A 15,517-nucleotide genomic window follows, 5' to 3' on the forward strand; every position below is an offset into this window, starting at 1 on the left:
GAGTATGTATACAAATACACAGTCTGCTAACAGCATGGCCCAAAATGTGGAGAGAATTTTCTCTCCATCTGACACAGCTGGCCACTGCTTTTCCTTCCAGAGCCCTGGAGAATAACACATATCCTGCTGCAGCACCGAGACTTTGATCACTGCCGCAGACTGAAGGATGAGAGGCACTGTGGAGTTCAGCAGACTGCATTTATTGAGAGACTTTTAACATCTCCTTGACCATTACCATTATTGCCCTTCCCTCACACACGGTTTTTATTCAGGCTAGAAAAATTTAGCTTTTCTTATTAAGTTTGTAGTTGGTGAAGAATTCTTGTGCTTTTAATGAGACCACAAAAAAGTTTAGAAACAGTTGCAAAATGAAATTTTTTTCAGTGACTTAGTTCAAGTCCTTTCACTGGACCAGCCCAAACAAGGACACTTTTGCAAATGTCCCAGCAAAAAGTGCATAGAGGACCATGAGGCCCTGTCCCTCGGGTCAGTCCGTAGCTCCAGTCCTCACAGAAGGAAGTTCTCAACCAATCAATTAGATACTGTGAAGGAACACTTTACTTTCTTCTCTGCTACTGAAGCACTCTTCCAAACAGAGTGCCAGAAGCCCTCTGCTCTAACAGCAGCCACAAACAAGATCTGTTGCCATTTCCTAGAACCTATGTGGTGCTCACCCCTATGAGACCTTGGGCTGCAGACTGAAGTCCACTGTTATGTTGATGTACAATGGGTTGTGTTCCACTGAGAGCAGTTTGTATGAACAAGAATTCAGCCCGTCTGTTTTCCATGTTTTAGACACCTGACGTAGAAGCTTCATCCTGAGGAGAAAGAGGAGAAAAATCTTCACTGATACGCACAGGAAAGGTGTTTTGAGCTCTTTCCCACTTCCTAGTAAATCTGGCAGCAATGCTACTGCCATTATCTATCTACTGGGAAATGCACAGGCTGGAAGGTGTAAAGACCTTCCCCGGTTCTTCGTTCGCGAAGACTGGCCATTACTTACTGGGAATGTAAAGTCCTGTTATTCCTGTCCTCAACACAGACAATCAGACATGGGGGAATAAAGTGCTTTGGCCTAATCTCTGAAATAGTATGTTTAAATCATATCCATATAACAATAACTTTGAAAGTTTCTAAGGAACACCACCCAGTCAGTTCTATGAAAATTTCAGGCACAGAACAACTGCCAGCTATGAACAGTGGTGTCACAGGGGTCGCCCCCAGAGCCCCTGGGTACCACAAAATGCCTATTGGGCCTGGAGCAAAGACCCTGTCCCTGCAGGTGCCTGGCTCCCAGACACAGACCAGGACAATGCAAGGTGGAACACTGTTCTTGACTCACCTCTCTTGATTCTCCTCGTTCCCGTGGTCTCGGTTGTGGAAGATCATTGTGTACCTGGCTACGTCAGCAGATGGCCTCACCACCTTCATCTTCTGCATTTCAACCCTGGAAGAAGCAATAGTGGTATGAGGAAGACAACAGCTATAAGCCAGCTGTTAAGGGAAAAAAACCCCAACAACTGGAGACTTCATCTTTTGTGGATGCCATGGAGGCAAGTATAGAGTTGTAAAAACTCATCTGCATCTCTTCCACAACCCCTTTTGCCAGCAAAACGAGGCTCAGAGTTGCATTTCTGGAGAAAAGGTCTGTTAGGTGTGTATGTCACCCTTTCTTTTGAACAGAAGCAGGTAGTTGGTACAGTAGAGATCACACAGAGCTTTAGGCACACATTATACAGCAGAGTATGTTTACATTAGTATTGACTGGTCTGCTCTGTAGCAAGTTTCCACACCTTTTACAACAAGTTTATCTCAACTCCTGCAATAAAACCCCCATACTTGATAGTTCTCCCCTGAAAAATATATTCTTTAATAGCTGGCAGACAGTTATGTGTGCACTTGAAGAAAATTTCTTTGAGAACAATGGCAGAAACACTGAGCCCCATGCATGGATTTAAGTGTCTGACATCAGGCACTGGGTTGGAGCTTTTGACGTTGAACGTATCTGTGGAACACAACAATTTTGCTCTGATAGCAGAAAGGATTAACATCATGACAATGGAATTAAGGAATAGTCCACCTCTTGGCTAGTCACTCAGCAGCGAAACAGCAACAGGAAACCAAGATTTGAAAAAACTTAAGCCCTTTTCAGATTTCAAATTACTTTGTAGCAATAAATTATGAAACAACTACAGCAAAGGATCTGAAAAGTCTCTTGGTGATGCATGCCTAAGGAAGGGCCAAAAGAGACCGTCACGTTTAGCCCAGAGGCAGTACAGTAGGACCCGAGAGCCCTCCGGGCCTGAGTTCTGACAGCGCTGAAGGGATGCTGCCATCTACTGACTTCACTCAGAAAGGCTCCAAGGATGTCTCTACAAAACAACCCCCGCCAGGAAGTGGCAAACTTGCCCTTACCTACCTCTTGCAGACTCCCTTCCAACCCAAGACCCACGCAAGAAGAAAGGCACAAGAAGTTGCAGTGCACACGCTGTGTTGTACGGCTTGGTTTCCACACCAAGACCAACAGCTGCAAAGTGAAGAGGTGCCACGCACTGGCATCACTTTCAATTCCAACCCCTTGAAAACATCCTAGAAACTTTCCGTAAATCCTGCTGGTCTGCTGCACAGCTGCTTCTCCAGTGCCCACAGGAGTATCTGAAACACCACTGTCACCCACAGGAAGCTGGGAAATAAGATGGTACCAAGCCACCCCCTACCATGATAAAAGCCAGTTCCCCGAGAGGTCACTGAGAAGCTGGTGTGTCTAGGTAGGGGTTGGAAGGAAAAAAAGTGATTAACTGTTAACCAATTGCTAAACTGACACAGACAAAAAACTTTCATTTGGAAGTTCCTAACTTTAACCCACTGGATCCCCTATGCAATTATGTAACATCACCAGGGATATGACTTTTATGTCCCCAGCATTTAATCAGCTGAAAAGGATAGCAGCTTAAGAATGAGAGTTTGTAACCCAAGTTACAAACTAACAGGCTTTGCCAACAGAGTTTGCAGGGCTGGGTTTGGGATTTTTTTCTGTTGTTTATGGGTTTTTTCCCCCCCTTCACTAACAGCAGTGCAGGATTAGAGATTTCTTCCTAAGCACAGGGCAAAAGATCAATGTAAGTTTTGCTGATTTCCTTGTCCCACTAAACCTCTCTCAACTAAAAAACTTACCCTACTTTGATAGGCACATCTTCAAAACTAGTTTTAACAAGAGCAAAGGATATATGCATATATGTGCAGCCTTTCTAAAATTCAAGTTATTTTCTATCTTTACTCTAATCAACAACACCCACATACAAACTAAGCCCTGGCTGGAGTAAATCACGGTAGCCAATGAATGCAAAACACACTTACAAAGTACTGGAACTGAATGCCTTTGTGTCTCTGGCAAGCCACACTCCAAATTCAATCTCATTATTTCCATTATAACCAATTTCCAAGCGAGAATACAAATACTGTGTGGCTGAGACAAAGCCGAAACAAATCAAGCAAATACCTTAACCCACACCCAACCATCAACAATGCTTTCAGGAAGAGGACGAGGACTCGGGCATGCCTAACCCTTGCAAAGAGGAAACTGCTCACAGAACTGCATCTTGCACTTCAAATCCCCACTTTGCAATACTGTTTGGAACTGAAGGCCCCTGTAGCATTCTACTTTGTGACGCTTGGTGTGAAGTCACACCAATTTTTAAAAATTTTTTTAAACCAATTTCTTATTGTTTACCTGATTCGAAGGTCATCATCTTCTCCACCCCAACCCCAATAGTTGTTAGAGAATCCATTCACTTTGGAAAACTGATCTCTTGTTAGAGCAGTTACACCTCCAAAATATCCTCGGTACCGTAACCTAGAGGTACACAAGAAGACAGAATGAAGAATTAAAAGTCAAATTTTAACAACAATAAAAGTATCACCCTGAAACTCCAGATCTAGACTTGTCTTTCACAGAGTTAAGGGTGCACAAATCCTTGTAGCTGGTCCTGTTCTCTTCCTCTTTTGACAAAAAGGTGGTGATTTGCTTTAAGCCAGAAAAAGTTAACTCTCCAACAGAGAGAATGGAGTCTTCTTCAGTAGCTTCTCTCTTTTTACACGATTCCCCTTGCCAGCCAAAAATGCACTTCACCTCAGGGACTCTGATGTGTAGAAAACAAAGCTACACACTAATATAGCGGGAGCTTTGCAATAATGATGGCAAGCCATCGACTATCTTAAGAGCTGAATCTGAAGAACTTGGAATGAAATCAGCTCACAGCAAGGGGGCATGTGCTATGGGATACCACAAGAACAATTCCAGGGTAAGGCACAATGCAAGTTACTTAGTAACCCAGTGTAATGGAGCTCACCTCTAAAGGAGATTAATTTCTAACTTCTACCTTCCTCATCCTGAAAATTGCACCTACTTTAAAAAGGTGTTTACATACCATGCTTATTTATCTTCTTACACCATTCTGCTAATTGCTTTTTATTATGCCTTCCTCTCTCTCAGCCCTTAAGGGAACATTACAAAACAGCCTCTACCACCCTATCCCTGTCAATTCCAGTGATGGGTACGTGGCTGCAGATTACATTTGGATTTCTACATACATGTGAATCTAAACAGATTAACAAATTGCCAGGGCTAGAGAGTATCCATCATCGCAATTTACATGCCAGACAAGCAAAGGTGCAATGTTTATTATTATTCCTGCTTTACCATGAATATAATTTTAAAAACACCAAGAAAAAGAAAAAACAACAAAAACCGCCCTCGGGCTATTTTTCCTGGCTGATTTTTGTTCCTGTCATATCATCACAGGAGAATTGCTAAAGGCTGAAATGGCCACTGGAGATCCAGTAGTCCAACCCCTCTGCTCAGTGCAGGGTCTGCTAGAGCAAGTTTCTAAGGACCGTGTCCATTCAGATTCTGTGCATCTCCAAGGATGGAGACTCCATAATATCTCTGGGCAGCCTGTTGCAGTATTCGACCACTCTCATGGTAAAAAGCTTTTTCATACATGTAAATGGAATTTCCTATATCTCAGTTTGTGCCCATTGCCTCTTGCCTTTCACTGAGAAGGGTCTGGCTGCACCACCTCTTCTGCCTTCCATCAGGTATGTACACACCTTGCCAAGACCTCCCCTCTGCCTTCTCTGCTCCAGGCTGAACAGTCCCACCACTCTCAGCCTCCCTTCACATGTCAGATCTGCAGTCCCTTAATCATCTTCACAGCTCTTCTCTGGACTTGCTCCAGGACATCCAAGTTTTTGCTGTTCTGGGCAACCCAGAAATGGACACAGAACTCCAGGTGTCACCTCCATGGTGATGAGTAGAAGGGAACAATCACTTCACTCAGCCTGCTGGCACACCCCTCATAATGCAGTCCAAGATGCTAAGGGTACATCACTGGCCCAGATCCTTTTCTGTAAAGCTGCTTTCTGGACAGTTGGCCTTCAGCAGCTACTGGTGCATGGAGTTACTTCTCTCCAGGTCCAGGACTCTGCATTTCCCTTTGTTGAAATTCTTTAGATTTCTGCTGGCCACATTCTCCAGCCTAACAAAGGCCCTGCTATATAAACCACCCCTCCAAGATTTCTACCTTCTGAAAATTTGCTTGAGATGCAAACTTCCCCATCTTCCAGGTTACTAATGAAGATACTAGTTACTAATGAAGTACCAGCCCCAGTATTAAACTCTGGGGTAAACCACTAGTGACTGGCCTCCAGCTGGACTTTGCTCCACTGATCAGAATGCTTTGAGCCCACCAGTTCTGACAGTTTTATCCCATGTCACTGTCCACTTACTAGTCCATATTTCATCACTTTGTCAATGGGGCTATTATGGGAGACAGTGCTGAAAGCCTTCTTTAAGATAAACATTATCCACTACTCTTCCCTCATCCACCAAGCTACTCAAACCAGAGAAGGCTATCAAGTTGGTAAGGCATGACTTGTGAACAGATTTGTTCTCCCTCCTCTATCTCCTCTCTCTGAGGAAACCAACCACAAGGTAGAGGAGGCCCCATCAAATTTTAATTATGCATTACTACCTTGAGACTTCTGCTATAGGTGCTCCAGAAAAATGCAGTGAACAGACAGAATGGACAGCAAGAAGGTTGGAGGGCAGAGCCTTCCCCAGTCGTGCTTTCAGGCTGCACTGCCAGTCACTAATAGTACCATACCCCTTACTCCAGCAGCCCGGCAGGGTTTGAGAACTGACCGCCTACTCATGCATCCACATATGGCACCCCACTGCTTGCTTATGCAATCCATAATTCCCCTACACCGCTGGAGAGGCAGACATTGAAGGAGCCAGAGCTGGGATGCACCGGGAAGAGTGCAGCCTGCAGGCTGAGGGAGGTGATCCTCCCCCTCTACTCCTAGTGAGGCCACATCTGAGGTTCAGTTCTGGTCTCCACAGTTCAAGAAAGACAAGGAGCTACTGGAGAGGGTCCAGCAGAGGCTACAGAGATGATGAGGGGTCTGGAGCACCTCTCTTAAGAGAAGAGACTGCAGGAGCTGGGCCTGGTTAGTCTGGAGAAGAGTGAGAGGGGATCTCATCAATGCATATAAATATCTCAAAGGGAGGTGCCAAGAGGATGGTGCCAGACTCTTTTCCATGCTTTCCAGGGACAAAGAGCAATGGCCATAAGCTAAACCACAAGAAGTTACCTCAACATGAGAAAGAACTTTACACTGAAGGTGGCAGACCACTGAAACAGGTTGCCCAGGGAGGTGAGGTCATGAAGTCTCTCTCTCTCTAGAGACATTTAAAACCTACCTGGATCAGTTTATGTGTCACCTGCTTAGAGTGACATCTTAGCAGGGGTTTGGACTAGATGATCTCCAGAGGTCCCTTCCAACCCTAACAATTCAGTGATTCTGTACCCAGGACAGTGTTACCCACTCAACCCTCCTCAGGCAGCGCAGAACTGGCAGGGCCCAGGCATATCTTGCTTCTAAAGTGACATAATCTGCAAAAATGCACCTCTGTAACCATGTTCAACCACCTCTTCCCTGAGAACAAGAGAATATCAGCTCCTTCGGAATTTTTAAAATTGGTCTGAAGAAACTGTACTATAGGAATGGTCAAGTAGGAAATGATGTTGTCCTGGTCTCAAAGAAATAGCTTAGCTAAGATAAAAAAAGGTTTTCCACCCTTATCTTCAAAGCCTTAATACATAAACCTTCTATCTAAAGAATCTAAAACTCAGTTGTAGTTTATGTAGCTAAAGATAAGGCACTGGCTCTCCAAAGGAGCATGGCTGCTAAGATTACTGTGCAATGGATCACCACAGGAGATATGCCCCTGGAAAAAAAAATCCCCCCCCAAAGGAAACTCAAACCCAAGAAAACAAACAAATAGACTGAAAAAAAAGAAAAACCCACATTCATGCCCCACATACTTTGTGTTAATACAAAACATGTGTGATTTCAGTTTCTCTACCTCTTCTGACCAGTATTGTCTCAGCATGCTCACCTCACCTGCAGCAATGTGGGATTTCAACCTGTGGTCTCAGCCCAGTTCAAGTATCATTCTTGAGATCAGGTTCTGAGTCCCTTCAGATGTACCCAGGAATTCCCATGAAAGTAGAGCATTATTATCCCCACTTCATGGATGTGTAAACACAGGCAGTGACACAGAAAAACTGTGAATCAAATTCAAACCACCAGTACTCTAGAGAACACTGGTGCAGGGTATTCACAACAAAAACATTTTGTCTATACTCTTTAAAGCCAAAGCATAAAGCTGACCTATACCTAACAGCTCCTTTACATAAACAGGAGAAATGTGAGAAGACTAACAGTAAGAAGATCTCCTAATAAAAGCAAAAGTCCATCTACAGGTTTAACTAAGCAAAACACTTGCAGGAACTAAGGCACGGAAGGTTAACTAAAGCCCCTCAAGCTTTGTGCCATGTTATTAGCCTGAATTCTACATGCCTGTCAATTAACAAAAGCTAATTGACAGCTAGGTGTTTCTGTTCCTTTGGTGCAATGACCATCCTGTAACCCTCAGCATTGTCTCTGCAAGGCACAGTGCTCCAAATGCCTGTCACAAGCCCAGTTCATATGCACTGGTTCGAGTTTTCGCTAAATGACTGAAAAGTGAATATTATTCTGTATAAGAATTGGCCCATCCCACCTCTTTCTCATATATTTAACAAAGCAAACCCAGAAGCGAAGCACAGGTTTACCTCAAAGTACTTTGAGATCAGCTTTTGCAAAGCCCACTTCTAATCGATATTTAGAGTGATGTGACGTGAAGTGAATCTTGAAAGAAACAACTTCAATGAAAACACTTCAGTCATTAAACTCACCAAGCTCACAAGCCTTTTTTTCTCTGAGGTGGACTGAACCTGACTTTTCACTTTAAATTATTTATATCACACAAGCACTTAGGGGACCCTTTTAAAAATCAAAATGATCCTGTGTCAGACACTGTTTAATCAAATAATTAAAGGACAATCCTATCCCTCAGCAAATTCTCACACTTGAGCTCTCAACATCAGATATTACCTCTTCGAAGCAAAAAAGTAAGTGGCAAGTTTTGTTATAGTAAGATTACACCCTCAAATCACAGGACCCGTAAAATGCAAATGCATTTTTAGCTTTGACAGAAGGTCTCAGCACAACCTCTGGCACGTTGCTTTTCTCTCAGAACACCCTTTAACTTGACCCTAGGAGCAAGCACGATGACAATGATCCTTTGTACAGGTGACCACAGGGCAAACCTCAGAGATGTCTGTACAGATCTGTGCAGTCAGAAGGCACTCCAGAGAGTGAAGTGTTAACACCAGAAACCTGACGTCAAGAAGAAGAGTAGATACCAGCATACAGCCCCACCTGAAGATGAACATTATCAGTAATATGGCATTTCCCAGTTTGATATTCTTTCCATATTCCTGGGTTCCTACCTGTATCCAGTATTGTTCCTGCCAACTACAAGGTGCTTTGGTTGTGTGTCACACATGTAAATGTTAAAGTCATTTTCTGGCACCAAATCCACATCATGGAAAATGAAACAGTCCCAGTTCGCTTCTTTTAGGGCCTCTAGGTATCCTACATTCAGCAGTTTAGCTCGATTAAATTTGGTGTTGCCAGCCTGTGGAAGAGAATGGAAAAAAAAAAAACCTCTGAAGAAGGTGTCACAGAGTTTGAACAAGAACTGCTGCCAGGCACTGGTTCTGATCACACAGTTTGCAACCACATCCATGGGGCACAGCTTTTAGAGCAGTAACTGCACAAGGAGCTGCCCCATAACACTGGGCACAGCATCGGAGTGGCCAACAATGCAAAAGGGTTTCTTCAGTCTCTATTCATCACAAAAACACCCAGCCAGGGGCAGGAGAGCCCACTGTTATCTGGGCACCAGAAGTATGAGTGATCCATGATGCAATTTAACTGCCATTGCTGCACCCTGTCCTGGAGTTCCCATCAGGCTCCGTAGCAAAAGAGGTATCAGTACCCAGTTTAGAAACTGGTGTTCCAAACAACCAAGCCAGTGAGGCTTATGGAAGTTTTTTTTTTAAGAAACAAACCAAAACCCAACCCCCACATTAATCCCATACTAACTAGTTTCTAGATGTCAGAGCCTTTGCCACAAATGATTTATGCTTGTCCACACTCAGTTTCAGGGATAGCAATGCTGACAGAGTTCCCTGTACTTCCTTAGATCACACACAGGTGGCAGAGCGGGAAGTAAAAAGCATGTCCCTTCATTTTTAACTCCTATTTAAAACCTGATGATGCTGCTGCACGGGGCCATCTCCTAGCACAGGACTTCAAATGACTCGTACTAGTCTTCACTGTTAGCTTTTGCCATTAGTTAGTCTGTATTTCCTTTTCAAAAATGTGTTTTACCTTTAAGGTATAGGTGTATACATACACACACAGTTTTGTAAGCTTACCACGTCAACATTCACTGCAGAGCAATAGGTGTGCTTATCTTGCTATTTATTTTTTACCTGGCTACACACAAGTTCCAGCCTGCAGAAGGTTTTCTGCCCCTGAGGACAAAGTGGTGATTTCCCTCAAGTTCCCAAGTGGGAGCCAGAGGGCCAAGCCCAGCACTCCCAGAAACAGACAGGGTAGGCATTTTCCAGAGCTAGGAACCTGGTGTATTTGAAAGAATAAAAAAGACATTTTCAAGAGAAATTGCTTGGAATTCTAGCAAATTTGCTAGAAGGTACCTGGACAGAGAGAGGCTCCATGGAAAATGAGAAAGACACTGGCCTTCCCAGGACAAGGTGAGCTGTAGGGAAAAGCTGTTGTACACAAAGCACGTTTTATTGCTCTAAAAAGTAATGCTTTGCTCCAAAGCAGCATTTGTTCACCATCACTAACAGCCATCTGCTCCTGCACAAAGAAGATTCATGGGATTTACGGCTCTATACCTGCAGGCTGGAAAATACGATTGTGTCCACTCTGAGAAATTAAGAGATCAGTTGCTTCCATTCTCAGGGAATAAATATTACAGGAAAAACTTAGATACAGTTCACCCAAAATCTATGATGTCAAATTTCTGAGTGGAATAGTGGAATTTTTGGCATGTTTGAGGTGGGGGGAGAAGGAGAGGATTTGTTAGTTTTCCTTAAAATGTCCCATATATGAAAACAGCCATCAGATAATCTCCCCCTGATGCTGAAAACATAGGTTATTGAGTGAAAAGAACAAATCCGATGGCTGGTAAGGTACATGTGGAAAACATCACTTGTATTGAGTATCAAACCCAGCCTAGTTCAGGAGCATCATCTACCATCTGCTGAAGTTCTGTTTTCCTCATCAGTGCAAGCCACCACTGCAGCCAAATGACAGCTGATGTTGCTTTCCAGGAAGAGCAGTTTTCCATGTCAGACCACATGCTGAACAAATAGCAAGATTTACTCTCATACTTTATCAAGGAGAGAATTGTCCTCCTTTGTTCCTATGGAAGAAGAACACTGACCACAAGACAAATTCATGTTGGGCAAGGAATTATTCACCCTTTAGGGATTACAAACTCACATTGTTTTCAGGACAGCACTCATGTATGCACACATATACGTAGAGAAGCACAACTTTCAAGATTTTACAAGCAGCCCATAAAGAAGAAATCTGGAGTACGCCCTTCAATGGTTCACAAAAGAAATACAAAAGACCCATTCACTAATCTTCCTCCAAATTAGAGTGTGTATTTTAATAGTTAAATCCCGGTTTTTTTTCCTCAAAACATATTTAAAACAATTAATGACATCACAACTAGAGAGTAAAAATGGATTTTCTCTAGAAGATTTTTGTTAGACCAGTCTTTGGGTATGCCTATCCATATGGAAAAGCTATGTGAAAGCTTCCAATCTTCTATGCAAAACCTCTGCTAGAACAAGTCCAGACTTGACAGTGCTGCTCACATCAGACAAAACTTCCATACTTCCGTGTTACTTTTTGCTAACATGACAACAGCAGTTCTCCACCTCACATATTTCAATTAAATAAGAAGGTATAACCATTCTCCCAATGATTTATTGCTCACCACTGCTTCCTACCTAGAATGAATCAATAGATGTACAATCATAGTACATAATAATGCAGGAAAAAAAGCCTTAGTTTTTCCACTCTACAGGCCACATGATGACTCTAAACAATGGAAGAATAGTCCATTCCAAGTAAAAATACCCTGCAATGACTTTTGTTGCTGTTCTGCTGAAACACTCTGCAAAAGTGTAAGGTTTCATCTAGAATGCACTGCCTCATTCTGCTTAATTGACCCTAGCTTCTTTAAACAGAAGAGAAACTGTAATAATTTATAACCTTTTTCTCCCACTGTCTGAAAAGTCTGTTTAGAGTCAAAGCAGAATACATAAGTAAATGACAGTAAAAGAAAGTAAACATGATAAGAGATCAAGGAAAAGACAACATATTACAAAAGAGAAATATATACTACTTCTAGCTCATGCAAGTAGAACATAAACACTTTGATGAAAGACAATGTGGTACAAGTCAGCTCAAGTTTTAGCTGCTAGACCCAGCATTGCTAGAACGAATGTAAATAAAGAAATTAAAAATCTTTCAGGAACCAAGTACTCTGCCATGACAACTTCTTCCCACCATCCTTGCTGGGCAAATAAAGTAGCTACAAGCAGTAGCTGTTGTGTTTAGTTTGAAAAAGCAAAAGTATGTACAACACATGATACACATGACTTACTAAGCACAACAGCCAGCAAGCAGATGGGGGAGAAGGGATAGATACAAACTGAGGCCTTTGATTCAAACAACTCCAAGTGTAAAGACAGAAAACAGGTGAGCCTAGTCACAGTGTGCATACTGCAAGAGAAAGAACTGGCACTAGCAGTGCAGAAGGTGCTTACCTTGAATGCTAATTCAGAAACAGTAAGTTACTTAGACTGAGAAATCAACACCACTTAAAAGACACTGTTAATATTCCCCAGCAGCTGAGATCCTACAGTGCTACCAGCAGTGGCTGCAGTGCTGCAGGTTGCCATGTTGCATCCCTCTACAAGTAGAAGTGCTCAAAGCAGGCTTGGAGGACTGATGCCAGAGAGCAGAGGCAGCAGCACCAACATCACCCTCAACCAAACACATCTCTGCCCTGTTGCCTCACCTGGTGAATGACGTAGATGCCGTAGTCCAGCTGCTGCCTTTGTAGGAAGGGGTGGAGGTGCTCCAGGAGGTACAGCAGGTGCTTCTCTCGATTGCGGTGTGGGATAAGGATGGCCACGTGCTGCAGTGCTGAGCACTCTGTAGGGTGATACCGGCCCTCGGCTACCTGAGGGTTCTCCTTTTGCACTTCTTCTAGCGTAACAGATGGTTTGAAGGTGAGTTTGCTGGCACCTCCTGTAGGAGAAGCACAAGGAGCTTTCCTGAGTCATTTCAGGTTGTGGATAGTCCAGCCACTTAATGAGGCACTCTGTAACCAGTACAAGAAACCTAGATTTCCTTGCCTTTCTGAGAGAAAACTACTGCTACAAGGATATAATGCAGGCAGTGGAAAGAGAGGGTATCAAGTGTTTAGTTGCTTAAACTGGGTGTCCAGCCACATCCTGGGGAAAAAGAGCTTCAGCACAAATAGCAGTTGTTGGGAAGAGAAACACTGTCACCACAAACATCTCCCTTTCCTCCTTTCCCTGAGCTTTTATTGCTGAGCACGATGAATGGCATGGTCACAGGGTATGGAATGTGGGGTCAGCAGTCCAGGCTGTGTTAACTCCCAACCTCCTGCCTACCCCACCAAATTTTAGGGGGCCAAGAAAGACAGAGACAAAGCCTCAACAGAGTACAAAAGCTGTTCAGAGTAGCCAAGTTACTGGTGCATTACCATAGCTGTTTCAGCCAAAAATGCAAACCACAGCACCATATGGGCTGCTCTCCCAGCTGGACCCAGCACAGGCAGACTGTGCCACAGGTCACTTCCTCACCCAGAAGTGCTTACTGCAATTGGTTGTGTTGTATTTGTTCCACAGGAAAGATATCCAACTGTAAAACCACAAGGAAGTCAGCACTACCGGAGCAGATTAACTTGTAAAGGAGAGAGAAGCATCATCACTTACGCAGGTATGGAGATAGAGCTGGGCAGGGACCCAAAGACTTCACCACAGGAACATTTGCAATTGATTTGGTCTTTGTTTCCTCTTGACTGTCCACCAGGCTAGTTACCTTCCTGAAAACCTCCATCACACTCTTAGCTTTAGAAATTTCCTGTCTGGAGTCCACAAAGTAACTGAATGTGGTCCATAGCACCATCAAAAACAAAGTGACAAGCACCAATACTTTGAACTTAGAGAAGAGGTGAAAAACATTCAAGCTCAAGGCCATGGTTCTCCCTGATCTGCAAGCTGCTTCCTCTGCTCTGATGCCAAGGCAGGTCACTGCATATCCAGTGGGGATGAAACCAAAGTTCCCAATGAGAACGTCACAGTAAGGAAGTAAAGCTGGAGGTAGGGAGGGCTGCCACACTTCCTGCAGTTTTGCAATTCATGGAGCCATAGTATTGTTTGCTCTTCAAATGTCACAAAATACAACTGTAACCTGGACCACAAAAAAAAAAAAAAAGGAAAGAGAGAGTTAGTTTCGATCACCTCCACTGCTACACCTTCACAGACTCCATGAAACCAGCTTATGACAATATACAAAAGGAACAGCACGTACGAACAACTGGTCAGAAAATAAGACACAGCCACAAACAAGCTGCACGATTTTATGAAAATCATTTTCCCGTTTTGTTCTCCTCTCTGTCTTTTTTCTTTTTTTTTTTTTTTCTTTCTTTTCAGATCAGAAAGTGCAACCACTACCTCATGTTATGTCTGTGTATCGTGCCTGGCAATACCCAGGCTTCACTAATTCTATTCCTAGCAAAATTGACAGCAGCTGCAAAGCAAGAGATTCTGCTGGCTATGAGTATAGCTAGCTCCTCAACAAAATGAAAACCACATGAACTTCTGCAGAAATAAACTATTTTCTTCTGAAAGATAGTATTATTGATGCTATGTTGCTCTGCACAACGCAGGGTGAAACCTACAACATTTGACTGGCATCAAGAAATCATTCCTCCATATCTGCTGCCTGTCAGTACCACCTCAGGGGGCTTTGCCCAGTATTCCCCTCTTACATGCTGCTGCTGTTTAAAGATAAAGTTCATTCTTTCAGTGTTAGGTCTGTGAGGATCCAATCCTTTGTTCCATTTCCTGCCCTCTTTCAAGAGCTCCATTTTCATACAGCCTTTCACTGACATCATACTACAGTTACCACTCAAGACTTTTGGATGGTATAATCATCTCACAGCACAGAAAGAATGAAATATTAATAGAGAGAGCTTTGATATAGAAAACACAGAAGAAAACTGCTACCTGTGAGAAGAACAAGGACTGAGGTTAAGTGAAGCAAAGGCAATGATTAAAGACATTGCACATGAAACAGGCTGGATCAAAGGGAAGAAACATAAAAACATGTAAGGCTATTCTATACCAGCTTCCAAAATATGCATGAGACCCTGGAGAGATACCAGAGGCAGAAGGAATACAGTAAATCCACATTCCCTCTAGTAGCCCAGGTGTCTTCTGGAGAATTTTGGTGATTCATGGGGATGTATGTGGGAGCCTGACCTAGGACGGACAAGATGAACTACTGGATATACTGCCCAAGCTTCTTGGGGTTCCCTGGGAATGACCCGCTGCTGTCCCTCCTGGCAGGCACTTCATGAAAGTGGATAACCTGCTCTCTCAATTCACACACAACACACAGTGTTGCTCTAAGGAAGCAACAGAGCTTTCCACGACCTTACCATTAACAGTGATGGATCTCCACATCCAATTCAACCACAAACAGAGAAGAGAGCAAAAAAAGAGACGCTACTCCAGAGAAGAGATTATTACTTACAAGTACAGGCAGGGGAGAAAAAGAAGAGAGGGAAGGGTTCTCCATAAACAAATAATAATAATAATAAAAAAATTTAAAAAAAAAAAAAAAAAAAAAAAAAAAAAAAAAAAAAAAAAAAAAAAAAAAAAAAAAAAAAAAAAAAAAAAAAAAAAAAAAAAAAAAA

At 43.0% G+C, this 15,517-nt stretch overlaps 1 protein-coding gene across 4 annotated transcripts in view; it reads right to left on the reverse strand.

Annotated features, from left to right (window-relative positions):
• Positions 1-179: 179 nt before the first annotated feature.
• B4GALT4 (beta-1,4-galactosyltransferase 4) overlaps positions 180-15,517 on the reverse strand; it is a 27,031-nt gene continuing 11,693 nt past the window's right edge. For all 4 annotated transcript variants that reach the window (XM_027878870.1, XM_027878869.1, XM_027878872.1 and 1 more), the window contains exons 2-7: positions 13,530-14,007; positions 12,584-12,816; positions 8,901-9,088; positions 3,731-3,853; positions 1,343-1,447; positions 180-818 (exon numbers count right to left, since the gene is read on the reverse strand). In XM_027878870.1, the coding sequence (XP_027734671.1) occupies positions 677-818; positions 1,343-1,447; positions 3,731-3,853; positions 8,901-9,088; positions 12,584-12,816; positions 13,530-13,794 (1,056 nt within the window). In that variant the 5' untranslated portion in view covers positions 13,795-14,007 and the 3' untranslated portion in view covers positions 180-676. The remainder of the gene's footprint in view (positions 819-1,342; positions 1,448-3,730; positions 3,854-8,900; positions 9,089-12,583; positions 12,817-13,529; positions 14,008-15,517) is intronic.

Source organism: Empidonax traillii, unplaced genomic scaffold (genome assembly GCF_003031625.1).
Source record: "Empidonax traillii isolate 1590-97213 ecotype Southwest subspecies unplaced genomic scaffold, ASM303162v1 scaffold46:size3806547, whole genome shotgun sequence".
NCBI classification, from domain to species: domain Eukaryota; kingdom Metazoa; phylum Chordata; class Aves; order Passeriformes; family Tyrannidae; genus Empidonax; species Empidonax traillii.